Raw genomic sequence first — 19,713 nt, 5'->3', positions numbered from 1 at the left:
GGACTCTTGTGAAAGCTAAATGGCCATTTAAAAGATGATGGAATAGAACGGACTTGTAAAGATTTAAGGAACAAGGAGTCATTAAAGCCTTATGGTGGAAGTTGATTTACTCAGGTAGAATTGGATGATTTTCAAAGGACACTGGGAAATTTAACCCAGCGGAGTAAGAGAAATGAGCCTGCTGGACCAGCTGGTATTGTCACGGTGACCAGACTATATAAAGCAATATATCTGCCTGAAATGTGGTGAACAATGATAGTTGTTGTAAGAGATATCTTGATTGCATTAATGAGAAACTACTTTTCCTTTAGCTTGATATATTAATTGCCTGTTAGCTGTTTTTCAGGTTAGACCATAACATCATAAGATAGAGGAGTGGAATTAGGCCATCTAGCCCATTGAGTCTGCTCTGCCATTTGATCATGGCTGATATGTTTCTCAACCCCACTCTCCTGCCTTTCCCCTGTAATCTGTGATCCCCTTACTGATCAAGAATCTATCTATTTCTGTCTTAAATGCAGAAATACAATTGATGACTTGGCCGCCACAGATTCACCATCTGTGAAGAAATTCCTTCTCACCCCAATGATAAAGAAACATCTCTTCAGTCCAAGGCGATGCCCTCAGATCCTTGTCTCTCTTACTAGTGGAAATATCTTGTGCAGATGACACCAAATTTGGAGGTGTAGTGGACAGCGAAAAAGGTTACCTCAGATTACAACAGGATCTTGAGCAGATAGGCCAATGGGCTAAGAAGTGGCAAATAGAGTTTAATTCAGAGGTGCTGCATTTTGGGAAAGCAAATCTTAGAAGGACATAGACACTTAATGGTAAGGTCCTGGGGAGTGTTGCTGAACAAAGAGACCTTGGAGTGCAGGTTCATAGCTCCATGGAAGTGGAGTCACAAGTAGATAGGATAGTGAAGGCAGCGTTTGGTACGCTTTCTTTTATTGGTCAGAGTATTGAGTACAGGAGTTGGGAGGTCATGTTGCGGCTGTACAGGACATTGGTTAGGCCACTGTTGGAATATTGCGTGCAATTCTGGTCTCCTTCCTATTGGAAAGATGTTGTGAAACTTGAAAGGGTTCAGAAAAGATTTACAAGGATGTTGCTAGGGTTGGAGGATTTGAGTTATAGGGAGAGGCTCAAAATGTTGGGGCTGTTTTGCCTGGAGTGTCGGAGGCTGAGGGAGTGACCTTATAGAGGTTTACAAAATTATGAGGGGCATGGATCAGGTAAATAGGCAAAGTCTTTTCCCTGGGGTCAGGGTGTCCAGAACTAGAGGGCATAGGTTTAGTGTGAGAGAGGAAACAAATAAAAGAGATCTACGGGGCAACTTTTTCATGTGGTGAGGGGTACGTGTATGGAATGAGCTGTTAGAGGATGTGGTGGAGGCTGGTACAATTGCAACATTTAAGAGGCATTTGGATGGGTATATGAATAGGAAGGGTTTGGAGGGATATGGGCCGGGTGCTGGCAGGTGGGACTAGATTGGGTTGGGATATCTGGTCGGCAAGGAAAGGTTGGACTGAAGGGTCTTTTTCCATGCTGTACATCTCTATGACTCTATGTCAACTCTGTTCATGCCTGTCAGTATTCTGTAAGTTTCAATGAAATCCCCTTCCAATCTTTCTAAACTCCAATGAATGCAGACTCAGAACCCTCAACTGCTCCTCACATGGCTAGCCCTTCAACTCTAGGTTCATTCTTGTGATCCTCATCTGGACCCCCTCCAATGCCAGCACATTCTTCCTTAGATACTGGGACCAAAACTGCTCATAATATTCCAAATGCAGTCTGACCAGAACCTTATACAGCCTTAGCAGTACATCCCTCCTCTTGTATTCTAGCCCCTTTGAAATGTATGCTGGCGTAGCATTGGTCTCCCTGTCAACTGATCCCACATATTAACCTTAAGAGAATCCTGGGCTTGGACTCCTAGGTTCCTTTGTGCTTCAGATTTCTGAAGACTTTCCCCATTGAGGAAATAGTCTGTGCCTCTATTCCTCCTACCAAAATGTAAAACCTCTCACCTTTCCACACTGTACTTCATCTGGCACTTCTTTTCCCCCTCTCTAAACCTGTTCTGCAGCCTCCCCAACTCAACACTGCTTCTAGCTATCTAAATGATTTGTCAGACATGACTTCCCCTTGATGAAGCCATGCTGACTCAGCCCTATTTTGCCATGCTAGTACCCCACAATCTAGTCCTTAATAATGGACTCTAATATCTTACCAAATACCAAGGTCAGGCTAACTGGTCTATAATTACTCATCTTCTGCACTCTCCCTTCTTAAAAAGGCATGTCAACATTAGCCATTTCCAGTCCTCTGGGCCCCTTCCTGACTCCAATAATTTCTGAACTATTACCACCAACACCTCCCAGATCGCCTCAGCTATCATCTTCAGAATTCAAGGTGTAGTCCATCTGGTCCGGGTGACTTAGCCACCTTCAGACCTTTTACCTCTTTAGTGATGGCCACAACATTCACCTCTGTACCCTGACTCTCAAGTTCTGGCATACTTCTGTAATAGAAATAGAGAAAAAGTTGGAGTAAGCCATTCAGCCCTTCCAGCCTTCACCATCATTTAATATGATCATGGCTGATCATGCAATTTCAGTATCTTACACCCCGATCCCTTTAGCCACGAAAGGCCACATCCAGTTCCATCTTGAATATATTTAATAAACTGGCCCCAACAGCTTTCTTCAGAAAAGAATTTCACAGGCTCAAAACTTTGAGTGAAGAAATTCTTCCTCATCTCAGTCCTGAATGGCTTACCCCTTATTCTTAAATGGTGACCGCTGGTTCTGGACTTCCCCAAACATTGGGAGCATTCTTCCCATATCTAGCTTGTCCAGTCTCATTAGGATTGTATATGCTTCTATGAGATCCCCACTCATTCTTCTAAATTTCAGTACAAGCCCAGTCGATCCAGTCCTACTTCATAGGTCAGTCCTGCCATCCCAGGAATCAGTCTGGTGAGCCTTTGTTAGACTCTCTCAATAACATGAAGGTCCTTCCTCAGACTAGGAGACCAAAACTGAACACATTACTCAAGGTGTGGCCTCACCAAGGTTCTGTATAACTGCAATAAGACATGCCTACTCTTATACTCAAATCCTCTTGCTATGTAGGCCAGCATGCCATTAGCTTTCCTCATAGCCTGCTCCACCAGCATGTCAATACTTAGGTACCATTCCACCATAACACCCAGGTCTCCTTGCACCTCACCTTTTATTAAATTGCCTCCATTCAGATAATAATCTGCCTTCCTGCTTTTGTGATCAAACTGGATAACATTTATCTACGTTATATTACATTTGCTAAGTATGTGCCCACTCAGCCAGTCTGTCCATCCAAGTCACCCTGCAGCCTCTTAGCATTCTCCACACAGCACACACTGCCAGCCAGCCTAGTCTCATTTGCAAATGGAAATCCAGTTTGGAATTTGGAAATCCAGCTTCCTTTGCCCATCAGCAAGAGCTTTTATTTTCCAATAGGACGCATATCATTGGATGTTTAGTCCCCGATCCTCTTACAGCAATATTTCTGTGATGGCTACAACATCGGAACTGTCAATTTCAAACTGTGCTACAAGTTAATTTAGATGCATGCTGTGTGCAAAGAGTAAGTACAATATCCTCAGTCCTTTGTGGACCACCTGGTCTCATACTTTTCCCTTTATCTGCTGTGCCTGAAGTTAGATTCCTGACTTTTCATACCTTGTTCTATTACTTGTTCTGGAAATTTCAGTTACTTCCCCTGAGCCCTCTCTCCCCTCTTGAGCTACTTTCCACTACGATTCTGATCCCATAACAATTCAGGTGGAGCCTGTTCCAATGGTTCAGTCCCAACACAGATGCCAGTGCCCTGAGAAATGTAACCTTTCTTTCCTGCACCACTCTTTTAGTCATGGTTTACTTCATTAATTTCCTGATCTCTCTCTGTACTTGTGACTTGGGTAAAAATAACCCTGAGCTCCTGTTCTTTTCTTTTGTTCTTATTCCAGATATTCCCCAAATAGGACCTCCTGTCTATGTTGTTGGTCCCTACATGGACCATAACAGCTGATCCTTCTCCTCCTCCCACTCGTTTTCAAGCTGGTTCGAAATGCAACACACTATGGGGGAACTCTCGATCCTGCTTACAAAGGATACTATCTTTACCCTAATTAAAGAATCCCCTCTCACTATTACTTTCTTTTTTGATCCCCCTGCTTGAGCGGCCTCCTGTACCAAAGTGCAGTGGTCAGTTTGCTCATCCTCTCTACAGTCCTTTTCCTCATCTATGTAGGAGCAAGCATCTCATACCTATTGAACAAGGTCAAGAGCTGAGGTTCCTCCAATGCTAAATTTAGAATTCCTCTGGCTGCCTCATTTATAGTCATACCCTCCTGCCCCTGACCACATTTGAAGTATTTAACCTACATGATGTATATGTCTGCTGAAACATAGCATCCAACTAACTCTTCCCCTCCCTGATGTTGCAATATTTGAAGTTCAGACTTCAGCTCATCCATTCTTAGTCAGGGTTTCTTGAGCAACTAACACTTGCTACAGATAAGGTCCAGCTCCGACATCATACACTTTCCACACATCGCCTGGCTCTGCATCTCAACGTTACTTAATTAGTTTTAAATTTGTATTTTTAAATTTCCTGCTGGTCTTTAGTTTTTAATCTGTGAAATATTTCTCCAATTTATCTTTGGTCTCAAAACAACTTAGAATAGGTATTCAAATTAGCAGTTACTATCAATGAACGTATGACTTTTCCAGTGAAGTCGCTTTTATCTCCTTGTTTCTGATCCCCAAGTCTTCTCACTAGTATGTGTGTAGGCCTCAAGCCTCAGCCTCAACTTTTATTTCTTGCACAGCCTTAATGGCTTTCCCCACTAGCTCCTTTTCTCTTGTGTTCCAGATTCCCTAAAGCCTTGCTTTCAAATTATAGAGCAGAAATACACACTATCGAAAGAAACAAAGGGACTGATCAGCACAAATTCCAATTACACTCTAATGTAACAAAACAGTACTCCACTGCATACAACACAGCACAGCAGAAGCCCTCCATTCATGACCCCCAAATCAAAGGCATCTGGAACTTGATTAAATCAGTTGTCGAATTAACCAGCATCAGCTCAGTATGTAAATTCTTCTTAAATAGCTGCAATTAAACTGCACCCAAACAAAAGAGCAATTTCAGTTAATTATTAAAGGACAGACTAGACTTCCATTTGAAATTAGCCATAGAGTCATATAGCATGGAAACAAATTCTTCAATCCAACAAGTTCACACTGACCATAATCCCAATCTAAACTAGTCACACCTGTCTGCACTTGGCCCCTCCTCCAAACATTTCTTATTCATGTACTTATCCAAATGACTTTTAAATGTTGGTGTACTTGCATCTACCACTTTCTCTGGAAGTTCACTCCACGAGAACCACTCTCTACGTAAACAAGTTTCCCCTCACGTCTTTTCTAAATCTTTCTCCTCTCACCTTAAAAGCATGGCCCCTAGTCTTGAAATTCCCCATCCTTGGAAAAAGATACCTGCCATTCACCTTATCTATACCTCTCATAATTTTACTGTAGCATAGGAGGTTGAGATGTGACCTCTGTAAGGTCACATCTCAACCTCCTATGCTACAGTGAAAGAAGTCTCAGCCTATTCAGCCTCTTCCTATCGCTCAAACCATCCATTCCTGGCAACATGCTGGTAAATTTCTTCTGAACCCTCTCCAGTTTAATAAAATCCTTCAAAACAGGGCAACCAGAACTGGACACGGTACTCCAGAAGAGGTCTCACCAAAGTTCTAAGCAAATCTCAAAATGACCATCACCCGTACTCAAAAGGTCTGAGTAATGAAGGCAAGCATGCTAAATGCCTTCTTAACCAGTCCACCTACATGTGATACAAACGTATTCCTTAAAACTTAGTTTGTTTGTTAAGTAAGCATCTTAAAATATGAAATCTTGTCCTCCTTTTATTTCTGTTCACTGCTGGGTAATTTGTATTCTTTTAACAGTCATAAGTTGCAATGGGGATTTTAGTATATGCTATAACACTTGTATCTAAACTATGTTGACTTAATGTTGTAATATATTTGCTAAAATAGTTAGCCAATATTGGTATTCTAACAGTCACAAACAAATTACCTTATACAGCCTCATCAAGATCTAAACATTATAGAAGCAAAATTATCTAATGGTAACAGGCTTTTTAATTAACTTTGTTTTCTGAAACAAACTTTTTCAAATAGACATAAAACTATTGTTTGCAAACATTTTCATTTTGAATAGGTAAGGCAAATGAACAAACCCTATGGTGAATCTAACTTAATTCAGTTCAACCAAGGGTCACTCTTCAAGAAACAATATTTTATCCAGTTAAAAATCACACAAAACCAGGTTATATCCAACAGGTTTATTTGGAAGCACTAGCTTTTGGAGCGCTGCTCCTTCATCAGGTGGTTGTGGAGTATACACAACCACAACCACAACCACCTGATGAAGGAGCAGCAGTCCAAAAGCTGTACTTCCAAAATACTCTACAACCAGCTGATGAAGGAGCTGCGCTTCCAAATAAACCTGTTGGACTATAATGTGGTGTCGTGTTGTGTGATTTTTAACTTTATACACCCCCAGTCCAACACCGGCACCTCCACATCATACTTTATCCAAGTTGATATTTTCAGGTAATTATAAAACTGCCCACAAGTTTGAGTCATTGATATAATTTGAGATGTCTTGGCATCATTTTCATGCCAATTTTACTCTGCATAAGCTAGTTGTTCCTTTAAAATGATGAACTTAAATGTGTGCAAGTATTAAATACTAGTTAGAATGGAAACGTCACCAGATACATGACAGCATGGAGAGAAATGGAACAAGCAGCAGACAGGATATAAAGCTGTCTATAAAGCTGGCAAATGTTGGGAAATAGTGTTCTGCAAGAATTCGTACTGGAATCAGTGCTGTTTATTTTTTCTTATTAAGATTTGCATTTGTGAATCAAATATAATTTGAAAAGTTACAGATGACACCAATGTCAGGATGTAGTTAATGCAGAAAGAAATTAATAAGCTCACAGAATTGCTGGATAACTAGCATGTGATGCAATATATTCTGGAAGGCAGATAAAGCAGTAACACATACTTGGGAAAATGTGTCTAAATGCGATGAAGGGATAGGGCTACAGATACAGTAGTGATATAAGTCAGCAAGGGCATCAAATAAGCACTTGAATCCTTTCTCGGGACGAAAAATGAAAAGCAAGGATGTTAAACTTGTGTAGAGGCTTCCTGAGAACACAGGTAGTTAACAATTCTAGTGTCATATTATTAGAAGGATATAGAGGTACAAGAGATGGTACAGGGTATGATTCCTTTCTCGAAGGGATAAAATAAGGAATTATTAAAGGTCTTGTTATGTAATGGAAGATTTTCTATTTGTGGGAATGACTAGCTCAAGGGGACATAAACATTAGATCGTCAACAATAAATCTACTGGGAAATAAGAAGAAACCTCTTTACTCAAAGAATTAACAGGTTATGAAGCTTTTATGCAACTAGTTGAAGTGAATGACATCTATGCATTAATGAGGAAGTGAGAGAAGCATGAAAAAGACAGGAATAGAAGAATATGATGAAGACCTGAGAGGTGAAGTTCATAATGAACATGAACACTGAAATGGATCTGATGCTGAAATAATGTCCTTCTGTTCTGTAAACTTTGCATTTCTGATTCTACAACCATAGGTTACAAAATGGCCCAGCTCTTCTGCTCTCTAGGAAAATTCAACATGCTCACATTCATGGGAACCGCTCAGGAAGTTCGAACTTCTGATGAACAATTCCCTGGGGTCCATCTTAAACATTTCTGACTCTGAGCTACTCAGAGGCTTTGGACAGTTCTGTGTCACCGCCGTGGAGTATTATGATGGAGTTCACAAATTGACCCATCTCTGGAGAAGGTGGGCTTAGAAGAGCTGGTAATAATTACACAGCAGAAGCTAGGGAAGAAAGGGTTCCAGCAGAGTGGCAAACTACTGATTATTGCTGCTTTGCAGAAGATCTGGGCCAATGACAGGCCCGTCAATCAGCAGTTGCTATCATATGGCAACCAACATCACACTCCACATGCACATACCTTTACATTCTTTGCCTTCATTTTTTAGGAGGAACATATCAGAGTACACAATGCCCTTTTCTACATCTTTCTTTACTCGCTGCAAGAAAAAACGAAAACAATACAAAATCATTTACCACAAATATCAAACTGGCAAATGTGATTTAACTTTCAAACATGCCTGAATTTGCAACTTTAAGGGGAACAAATCCTTGCCCTGGATAAAGGTAAAGTAATCATATCGGTTTGTTAATACTTCAACAAAATTACCTTTTTAATAGCTTCACGGGTAACTGCATGTTTGTTCCCTTAATAAAAGTTTCTCATGAAAGAGCTTCATATCCTAAACCCAATCAGCTCATTTTCATGGATTATCTGCTATTTCATCTCTAAGATTTTAGCTGGTCATGTAACAGCAGTTCTTATGACTGCGACAAAGATACAATACCAGATTTTCCCATACTGAAGCAGGCTTCCTCATGGACTACCTTCAGCAGTTGATCTGCCAAAGTCTATAGAAAAGATTGCTCTGTCTTCTTGAAACAGAAAGGTACAATGTAACTGTTATAACTATGAATAGAAGGATGTGCTAGTAGTCAATCCCCACGACTCCACCCATCACACGATTGGCCTAACCTTTTTTTATTCACTGATGGGATATGGACATTGCTGGCTGGCCAGCAATTTTATCGCCCATCCTAGTGGCCTTGAGAAGATGACAGTGAGCTACCTCTTGAACTGCTACTGTCCATGTGTTGTAGGTAGACTCACAATGTCCTTAGGGAGAAAATTACAGGATTTAGACCCAACAACAATGAAGGAATGGCAATACAGTTTCAAGTCAGGATGATGAGTGGCTACGAAGGGAATTAGTAGGTTGTGGTGTTCCCATGTATTTGCTGCCCTCGTCCTTCTAGGTGGAAGTTGTCATGAGTTTGGATGCAGCTGTCTGAGGATGTTTTTGTGAATTTGTGCAGCGCATCTTGTAGATAGTAGATACTGTTGCTACTGAGCTATTGGTGTAAAGAATGGATGCAGTGACAATCAAGTGGACTGCTTTGTGTCAAGGTTCTTGAGTGCTGTTGGAGCAGCACTCATCCAGGCAAGTGTACAGTATTCATTACACTTCTAGATTTGTGCCTTACATCTGGTGGACAGGCTTTGGGGAGTCACAAGTGGAGTGGAGTTGTTTGTTGCAGAGCCCTAGCCTCTGACCTGCTCTTGTAGCCTGTATTTACAAGGCAAGTCCAGTTGAGTTTCTGGTCATAGGTAATTTCCAGGGTTTTGAGTTTTGGACTCAGCAATGGTAACACCACTGCATGTCTAAGAGTGGTGATTAGATTGTTTCCTATTGGAGATGGTCATTGCCTGCCTGACATTATGTGGCATGAATGTTACTTGACACTAGTTAACCTAAGCCTGGATATTGTTCAAATCTCACTGCCTTTGAAATGGACTGCTTCAGTATCTGAGCAGTCACAAATGACGTTGAACATGGTGATGTTTACTGATGAAAGCATGATTTTCCACCTTATGATGAAGGGAAGGTTGTTGATGAAACAGCTCAAGATAGTTGGGCCTAGGACACTATCCTGAGGAATTCCTGCAGAGATGTACTAGAATTGAGATCACTGATCTCCAACACCCACAACCATCTTCCTATGTGCCAGGTAAGACTCCACCCAGTGAGAATTTGCCCCGATACGCATTGATTCCAGTTTTGTTAGGGCTCCTTAATGCCACACTCCATTAAATGCGGCCTTGGTGTCAACGGCTGTCACTCTCACCTCACCTGTAAGACTCAGCATGAAACCAATGAACTACAATGCGAATAGGCTGTATAAAGAAAGGTCTGAAAGAAAATCACTTATAATTCCCACTTTTAATCCAATACAGGTCAATAAAAGTGCTAATAAACCAGACTCTCAAAATAAAAGCAGAAACTGAAAGCACTTGAAACAACTGTTTTGTACAAATGAACATTGTGCAATGTTATCCATGAGTATCAGTTGTTTCAACACTTGAATGGTTGTCTGCATCTCAGGCAAGAATGTATAACGAGGCTTTATTGAGCAGCAGCTGACACATGGCCCTGCAGTACAGTTAATCCCTCAGAAATGATAACAAAGATATATTAAAATATCAAGAGCAAAGCAATCCTTTTGATCAGCACCCTATCCAGCACTTTAAATAGTCACTCCTTCCACCACCAAAACACGGAAGTAGCAGTTTATGTCATCAACAAGATGTGTTGCAGCAACTCACCCAAGTTCCTTCAACACTATCTTCCAAACCAGTAATTTCTATAACCTAGGATAGGGCAACAGAAATATGGAAACACTATCATCTCGAACTTCCCTTCCAAGTCGCACACCACTATCTTGGAACTGTAGTGTCATTCCTTCACTATCTCATTGCACAATACCAAGTCTAGTATAGAATGCTCTCTGGTAGCCTCTAGAACATGCTGTTCAAGAAATTATTCAATAACGTTTTATGAACTTCCCATTTAGGTTATCTTTGCTCTTCTCTTAAATATATATATATTGGACTAGAAAGTAAGTCCCATGATTGTTGCAGTGACTTTCCAAAATGCTCTCACTGTTTATGGCTTTATGCACCACCTTTCACATGGGAGTGGTATACAGGCGCCACAAGTGCTCTCTTGCCGACACAACTTTTCCTCTCCACACTAACTGTTTCCACATCCTGGTTTCCTGAATGGAAATCATCACTGTCTTTTCTTCTAATATCGCCATTAAATAATGAAGCCGCCCCTCCAACCTTTCCCAGCTTCCTGTCATTCCGGTCATCAATGGGAGCCTAGGCACAGTCTCCAAATGCATGACCATCCGCCCTCTCTCTCCTCACACTTTCCCTGGAGTTCTACACAGGGGTACACCCTAAACCCACCCCCCACTTCCTCAGATAATTTCTCCAACATTGTCCTGTACAGGGAAAAGTGGAACGTGTCAAAAGGTTGCAGAAATAAGAGGTGTGTGTGTGTTTTTGAGACTCACCACCATCCTGCCCCCCCGCTGCCCCCCCCCCCCCCCAAAAGCAGCAGAAGTCTTACTGTTGGTGTCCAGTCTGGCTGCCCCAGGGAGGCTGAGGGGGGGCGAAGGATGGAGGGGGGGTTTGGATGGAGTTGGGCAGACGGTGAGAGGGGACTGATGGGGGCAGGGTTGGACAGCGTTGGGGGGGGGGGGGGGGGGTGTACAGTGGGAGGTGATGGATGGGGGCAAGTTTGGACAGGGTTGGGGGTGGACAGGGGGAGGGTTTGAACGGGGTTGGGGGGCAGATGGGAGGGAGTGTTGGACCAGGGTTTGGGGACCAGGAGCTCACACACGGTATGCTGCTGCCTCGTCTCCTGAATAGGGAGAGGACATAGCAAACGCTCACTGTGTCAATCCCATAGAACTGATGAGGTGGGGGGTGGGGGGTTCAGCAATGCCAGGTCCCTTACACAGAAGCTCAGAAACAAAGCCTGAGACAGAGAGAGGGAGCAAGACAGGCAGAGCAAGGGAAAAGGAAACTTCAGAAAACTCTGAGCCCCAGAGGAGAGGCATTGAATCAATTAACCAAATAATCAATTATCCAAACAAAATAGTGCCTGCCCATCTCAGCTGGATAATCGAAGTTCCTCAGTATTAAGGGTAATGGCTTTTATGACAGTTACTTTTAAAAAAAGCTTTTATTGTAAATTTTTGTTTGTGGCCTTGTGCCTATTTAAATACTGTTTGCCTGTGTGTTGTGACTTTAAGTTTAATGGAGGATTGATCATTACTGAAGATATTGATGTATTTTTCTAATTCTGTTTCTGAGCGAGTCCCAACACATTACATAAATAGAGGAGTTCATATTGCTATGCGTCTCCCATCACCTAAGACATTTTATTTATTAAATTAGATTTATTAGATTCCCTACAGTGTGGAAACAGGCCCTTCGGCCTAACAAGTCTACACCAACCCTCCAAAGAATAACCCACCCAGACCCATTTCCCTCTGACTAATGCACCTAACACTATGGGCAATTTAGCTTTGCCAATTCACCTGACCTGCACGTCTTTGGACTGTGGGAGGAAACCGGAGCACCCGGAAGAAATCCACGCAGACACGGGGAGAATGTGCAAATTTTATATAGACAGTTGCCCGAGGCTGGAATCAATGTCATGCTGGAAAAACACAGCAGGCCTGGCAGCATCTGAGGAGCAGGAGAATCGACGTTTCGGGCATAAGCCCTTCTTTGGGAATGAGGCTGGTGTGCCAAGTAGGCTGAGATAAAGGGTGGGGGGGGGGGGGGGGGGGGGGGGCGCTGGGAATATGATAGGTAGAAGGTGGTGAGGGTGAGGGTAATAGGCCGGAGAGGGGGTGGGGGCGGAGAGGTCGGGAAGAAGATCGCAGGTCAAGAGGGCGGTGCTGAATCCAGGGTTTGGAACTGAGATAAGGTGGGGGGAGGGGAAATGAGGAAGCTGGAGAAATCTAGCTCCCCCTCCCACTCTGCCAAGGACATGCAGGTCTTTGGCCTCCTCCATGGCCAGATCCTGACCACACAACGCCTGGAGGAAGAGCGCCTCATCTTCCACCTAGGAACACTCCAACCACACGGGATGAATGCAGATTTCTCCAGCTTCCTCATTTCCCCTTGACCTGCAAACTTCTTCCCGATCTCTCCGCCCCCACCCCCTCTCTGGCCTATCACCCTTACCCTCACCTCCTTCCACCTATCGTGTTCCCAGCACCCTCCCCCAAATTCCCTCCCCCCTACCCTTTATCTCAGCCCACTTGGCACACCAGCCTCATTCCTGAAGAAGGGCTTATGCCCGAAACGTCGATTCTCCTGCTCCTCGGATGCTGCCTGGCCTGCTGTGTTTTTCCAGCACCACATTTTTCAACTCTGGTACTCCAGCATCTGCAGTCCTCTCTTTCTCCAAGGCTGGAATCAAACCCGGGACCCTGGTGCTGTGAGGCAACAGTGCTAACCACTGTGCTACCGTGTTGCCCTGGAATTTTTTAAACGCCCCAAAAAAGTAGCAAATCAAAAGGTAGCCCATGAGAAAATCTCAGAAATATCTCTGAAAAGAGGTTTTATACCCTGGGGTCCATGTAGTACGAGTGTGTCTATAGCCTGTCGCCCATCATGGGCGATGGCTTGGATAGTCCTTGTCACTCTCATCCTACTCTCAGCAAGATCACACAGAGATGGGAACCATTAGTCACTGATCCTGTCCTATCTTCCTTCAGTTTCTAACTTCAAGCAAGACTGGGAAGATTCTGCAATTTGTTGAAAGGGATCAATGCAAAGTAATTAAAGCCACAGAAACATGTCAGAGAAAGCACTTTTGGAGTAAATATTTTGCGTTACTTCAAATACTATTAATTTGTCAGTGTACAAGTAATTACTAATATCCTAAGTTCATATTCCAATGCTTCTGACTGTATAGGCATCATTGAGCTAACTGATCTTCAAAACAAACTTAGTGCATTAGATATTGGTACACCAATTTACTTACAGACTGAATAATTATAAATACCCAGATAGCTGCACAGCAAAACTATTTTAATACCTGAACAAATCAATGTTCAGCATTTTTTAAATTAATTGCATAATCAGTTAACTTTATGCCAAGGACCAGAAACAGATCAGAACCTCCAGCGTTGTGTTGCTGCAGAAAGAAAAACAGCAATGGGAAGGGGATTCAATTTTTTAAAATGACATATCAATGGCACAGTAAAATACATAACCTATTTTACCTTGTTAAGGCCTGAAATTTATATAGTAGATAGAGGTCCACCATAAAGATCCAAAATGCTCCTACTCTCAAAAAGTGAAAGGCACAATTTTTAAAATCTTATAATAGGCAACAGGTAACATGTCAGCCTGCATTTTCAATGGAGAGCCTCCATGAGACTATCAACCTGGTAAAAAAAAGTGCCCAGAAATCCCAAGTCCTGCCCCTGAACATGGTAACTTCTATTTTTATTGGGGGGGAATGGAATTTAATTCGAACTTGCACATACTACAGCAGAATTTAGTTATTTGGAGAGCACGGTGGCTCAGTGGTTAGCCTTATCAAGTTATCCTGGGTTACTGATTTGCATGTATACATCTCCAGGGTCTCTGTTCCTGTGATCCCTTCAAAATTGTACCATATAGTCTCTATACAAAAACATGACACAGTACATAATATACAATAAATCACCAGTTTTTAAAAAAATACTATTAGGCTGAATTTAACCTAAATTTACAAAAGCAATTTAAATATGAAAAAGTTTGATGTAGTCTGATTGTCAAAAATTATATAAATACATATCCATTTAATAGTCATTCACATTTATAACAAGTTACTTTATTTAATTCTTCTTTACTAATAACATATGAGAAATGTGAACACTTTTAAAACATGTTTAAAATAACAGCTATGTGTGCACACATCTTAAACAAAGAACATCTTTGGGTCATCTTAAAAAAAAATGAATTGGCTACCATTCAAGCTAACAGGTGACAAACCTGCCAAACAACAAAGATGTCATGCAGTAATAACATGTTTCAATTTTCAAGACTGACAGTCTTATCTCATTCATAAAATATTCAATTTTTCAAACAATAGTCCAGATTAACTAACCTACAAAGACAAAACACAAATATATCTGCTCAGGAATTTGTGGTTATTTGTACATTTAAAACTGCAAATGGTTACGATGAATGCTAGGAATGCTGGAGAGAATGAGAACAGCATGCAACGCAAAAGCGAAAGACCAAAGGTGGTTTAGTTTATGAAACAGACGGAGTATCAGGAATAATCGACAGGCTTGCTCAGGTTACTACATCATCAGCATTGTTCTATTAAATAATCTGTTTCATTTATAAAAACTTCTCTTCATATGTTTACCAATATGGTCATGACTGATTTGAAATTAATCCAACAGCATTTTCAGTATTTTTAAGTATTTTAAGCTCTTTTTAAAAATAATTGAAATCAGAAGAGTTTCCATTGTTTTGAACAGAATAGGCAAAATTTCTTACATTTTTTCAGTTGTCTTAAGCATACATGGACTATATATCATCATGAGCTACTAAAATGAACTGTGACATTCAACTAGTGGTTAAAACATTAAAGTCAGCTTTAAATGAGAATCGAATTATCTACTTCTGGTTTAGTTTAAGAACATCGTGAAATGTCTTTAATAACAAGTTGCTTATACATTACTTTCCAATGTAGTAAAATGTCCCAAGGTACACCACAGAAACACTGTTATAAAAATTTGACAGAGCTAGAAGGAGATATTAGGGAAGATGCCTAAAACTTCATCATAATGCTACATTTTGTGAAACGTCTGAAAGAAGGTGCAGAGAGTTGAGGGAGAAAGCTCGGCGCTTAGAGTACAGACAACTGAAGGCATGGTCAACAATGGTGGAACAATTAAATAATAGCAGCTTATGAGGCCATAAATTAGAGAAGATCTCAGAGGACTGAGGGACGTTTCACATTTTTTATCATCCAGTACTAGATGTCAAACAACTATTATGAAAAATCAGGGACAATGAATGTATCAGGAGAGCTCATGATGAGGAAGAGCTGCGAGTCATCAGCACAAATGTGGATTCTGACATTATGCTTTTTACTAATTTCATCTGTGAACAGCATGTAGGTGAAGAGTGAGAGGGAGACAAAGATATAACATTATGAAACTCCGAAGGTAATGGCACAGTAGTGGGAAGAAATGTCATTGCAGGCTGTTCTCTGGCAAAAATGAGATGGATAAAAATGTAATCAGGTCAGGACAATCCCACCCAGCTAAAGAAAGGAGGAGAGGTATGGAGGAGGATTGAGTGATTAATCCTGTCAAAGGCTGCAGGTAGCATTAGAAGATAAAGAACATTTTAGGACGAGCAAAGGTGAAAAACCATTTGGAAGGATTTACATATGCAGTTGCGGAAAAAATGACACGGATGTGGGAGGTAACAATGGGTTCAAAGACCTTGAAATGGAAAGAAGGACTTTGCCATTCCCATTGTACTGAACTGACCCTTATGTTCTGTGAGACTCTCATTCTGATAAACCATTACTCTTCAATCTTCTTACTGTCTGCAATCTTTCGCCCAGTTCACCAAAGAGTCCTCCTCCTATTTAATCAATCCTGCCATAAGCATTCAAGTCCAGCCCTGGAGACTCAAGTGAGAGGAAAGGAAGACCATATTGAAGGAATCCAGGGCAAAGTGAAAGCGAGAGTATGAGCAGATTGCTAACCGCAAAATAAATGGAGGGCTATAGGCAGGCAGTTGAGAACTTGAAGTACATTTCAAAGTGACTTGAGGAGTGTATCTTCAGGGGCAATTATGAAAGGAAATGGGGTTGGAAGGGGAATGCAGAGGAAAAAGCAAGTACGCAAATTCCCCAATTTACTTGTCTTTTAAATCCAATTGACAAGAAGCAGTGACCAGGTTTCCCCCATCATCACATAATTACATTTCATTACATATAAATAGAGTCTAGCTACAAGTAAACAATTATGAGCTGTTTACATATAACTCTACCAATTAAAATTCCAACTACCATTTTAAAACTTCCACTACATGTACACACATAGACAGACAAAAACACATGTATCATAGGTGGAGGGAAAAACTGGGAAGGCTTCACACAGTTCACCCAGATGAGCCTTTTGGCTTATCAGAATCTGCTGCTCCTCAATCTTCTTTCTCCAGATACTTTTACTTGCTTGCAGGAGGCAGAAAGTGACTGGTTCATACTTAACCAATTAAGTCAGAGACATTATCAAAGCCATGGTTTACAGTAAGTGACAAGAGAAATAGACTGACTTTCTTCCGGCTTGAGGTTTATTTTTAATAAAGAGGACAGCTCCTTCCTTTCTGAGAGCTCCAATGGCTTCTGCTCAAATACCAACACCCATAAACTGTTCAGCTACCTGGGAGCCAATCTCAGTTGTGGGCAGGCAGAAGGCCTTTGCTATGGACAATGGGGCACCATTTCCCAGATCAATCAGCTATTTGTTACTGAACAAATATCTATCCATGTGCAACTCTGGCCTCCAGCTCATCTGCAATTGGACATCCCCCACAGTTTCAATAAATATCAGTATAATAATACTTACAATGAGCGCCAGGTAACTTGCTTTTAAAGAGTACAGCAAACCTTTTCATAATGCATCATTTATTAAAACACGTGCATTGCGATGCACAATGAAACATGCAGCAAAATAAAAAGATAGTCCTTATTCAAAGAAGTGATCACAGATGGACTCATTGGTGATTGACACAATAGACCAACGTGATATGACAAAGCAAAGAGGATGGCTATAGATATGGGTAGCGTAGTTTATATGAAAATGGATAATAAAGGAGGTTGGAGGATAGTAAACTTGAAGGAGACAGAGCACAGAGATTGAATTGAAATGAAGTTTGATATCACTGAAGATGAGAAGATATTCAGCATAGAGGAAGGTGGTGAAGATATCTTGCTGACAAAACTTGGTATGGAACTTGGATTGATAGATAAAAGGATTTTAAATAAAAGCTCAGAAGTTTCATTAAACAGGGAAAGTGTCATCACCTGTTAACCAGATTTCCATTAAGGACATGATATAGACACAATAATCTGTAATATCCTACAAACAACAAGGGCTTTTTCAAGTAAAGAATTTCACAAGTGGAGGGAGGCAAAAGGTGATCGAATGGCTGAGACCAAAGGGTTGTAAAAACTGACACAGTTCAGGATACCTGGGAGGGACTATTGGCTCGGTATTGGTTGGGAGAGTTGCTAGCTAATTAGACAGGAATAGATGCCTTGATGGGCCCTTCAGAACATACAATAGGTGGCACAGAAAGAAGCGAGTCGGGGGTAGCACAAGCAGACTTGGAATGTTGAGGAATGCTGTAGAATCAGGGTATGCATTTTGGAGAACAGAGCTCCACAAAGGGGCACAAGTGAAAGGAGACATGGTGAGAGGACAGGCCAACTTAGGAGGAATATGCTTCATATGCTGGTTTGTGAAGACTGCTTTTTTTCCTGAACAACCTCTCAACAAAGGAACGATATTAAAATTACTTCCACTGACAATAAAACAATCAAATTTAGAGAAAATGTATCATATCAACTGAGCTTAGAAGTCAAAAATGTTTTAAAAATCTAATATCAAAAGCAGAAGCCTACATTCTAAACTCATAATGACTCATTATAACAATGTTATAATCCACACAGATTGCCTTTGCCAAATTCTTTCAAAGCAAGTCAATTTTCACCAGACTCATGGAACTGAAGTATTTGTTGAAAAAAAAATTTGGAAGGACGTGCTGAGGATTAGAGCTCATCTCAGTTTCATCTTGTTATCAAGGCTTAACAATCAGAGGTTATTATTTTTCAGTATTCTACAATATATTCAGGCTCTACTTTACCAAATTATAATGCAAAGTATGTTTACAAACCGAGCAGTTAATTGGAAAAGAAGGATATTAAGGCCAAAACACCTAATTGTACACAAAATGAAAAGGTTAATGAGAAGGTAGTTGAGTTCACATGAAAATGGTTCTGCAACTGTGTCGTTATTCAGATGTATCATGAACAACACCTGGTGTTACCTTCTGTCAGTATGTCGTGTGTAAAGCTTATAAGTCTAGCTAAAGAGCTTACGTACTGCAGTGGCAGTGTCCCTACCTCTGAACCAGGAAGCCCAGGTTCGTCTCATCTGGTCCAGAGATGTGGGTTGCATGTTGGCATAGTGGTTAATACAGCTGCCTCACAGTGCCAGGAACCCTGGGTTTGATTCCAGGCTTGAGTGATTGCCTTTGTGAAGTTTGCTAATTCTCCCAACGTCTGCATGGGTTTCCTCTGAGTGCTCCGACTTCCTCCCACAGTCCAAAGATGTGCGGGTTAGCCATATTAATAATAACCCATGTCGGGTGCAGGGGTGGATCTGGGTATAATGCTCCTTGGAGGGTCGGTGCAGACTTGATAGGTTAAATTGCCTCTTTATGTACTGTAGTGATTGTGTGATTCTGTGCAATAACATTTATATCTACAATGTTCCTGAAGGTCTCCTGTGGTGCGGTGGTAGCATTCCTACCTCTTGGTCAAAATTCCACATTCAAGCCCTGCCTACTCCTGATGTGTGTTATAACATCTGAACATGGTTGATTACAAGTATCGACAACTATGGCTAATATTTCCAAGGCCTTGTATAGAAGTATAAAACTGTTGCCTATGGGATCATCAGTATGTGGATCCAAATAAATGAACATGGAATGCTCTTGTGGAATTTGTTTTCATATACTAGATTATCCTTTTCCTATCATAGTAATCAAACACAAACGAAAAGAATAAATGAACATGCATTTTGCATCACCTTATACAAATAAAATTATATTTTACTGAATTAATTTTCAAAGATATACCACGCAGCAACAGCAAATTTCAATATTGGAGATCTTATAAAAGTAATTCTTCACACATCTGACGTACAACAAAAAATCTACTGAATACATGAAGTCACTAGCAGATTTAATTAAGATAAAGATGGTAATTGTCTCTATCCGGTTTTAACCGATTTTTGCAGTTATTTTC

The 19,713-nt window shown here is 41.0% G+C and overlaps 1 protein-coding gene across 1 annotated transcript in view; it reads right to left on the bottom strand.

Annotated features, from left to right (window-relative positions):
- Positions 1 to 19,713, bottom strand: part of klhdc4 (kelch domain containing 4) — an 84,664-nt gene that overhangs the window by 21,973 nt on the left and 42,978 nt on the right. The window contains exon 8 of the mRNA XM_072596128.1: positions 8,154 to 8,232. Coding sequence (XP_072452229.1) covers positions 8,154 to 8,232 — 79 coding nt within the window. The remainder of the gene's footprint in view (positions 1 to 8,153; positions 8,233 to 19,713) is intronic.

This window comes from Chiloscyllium punctatum, chromosome 26 (assembly GCF_047496795.1).
Source record: "Chiloscyllium punctatum isolate Juve2018m chromosome 26, sChiPun1.3, whole genome shotgun sequence".
Classification (NCBI taxonomy): Eukaryota; Metazoa; Chordata; class Chondrichthyes; order Orectolobiformes; family Hemiscylliidae; genus Chiloscyllium; species Chiloscyllium punctatum.
This window is presented reverse-complemented; position numbering and strand designations above follow the sequence as displayed.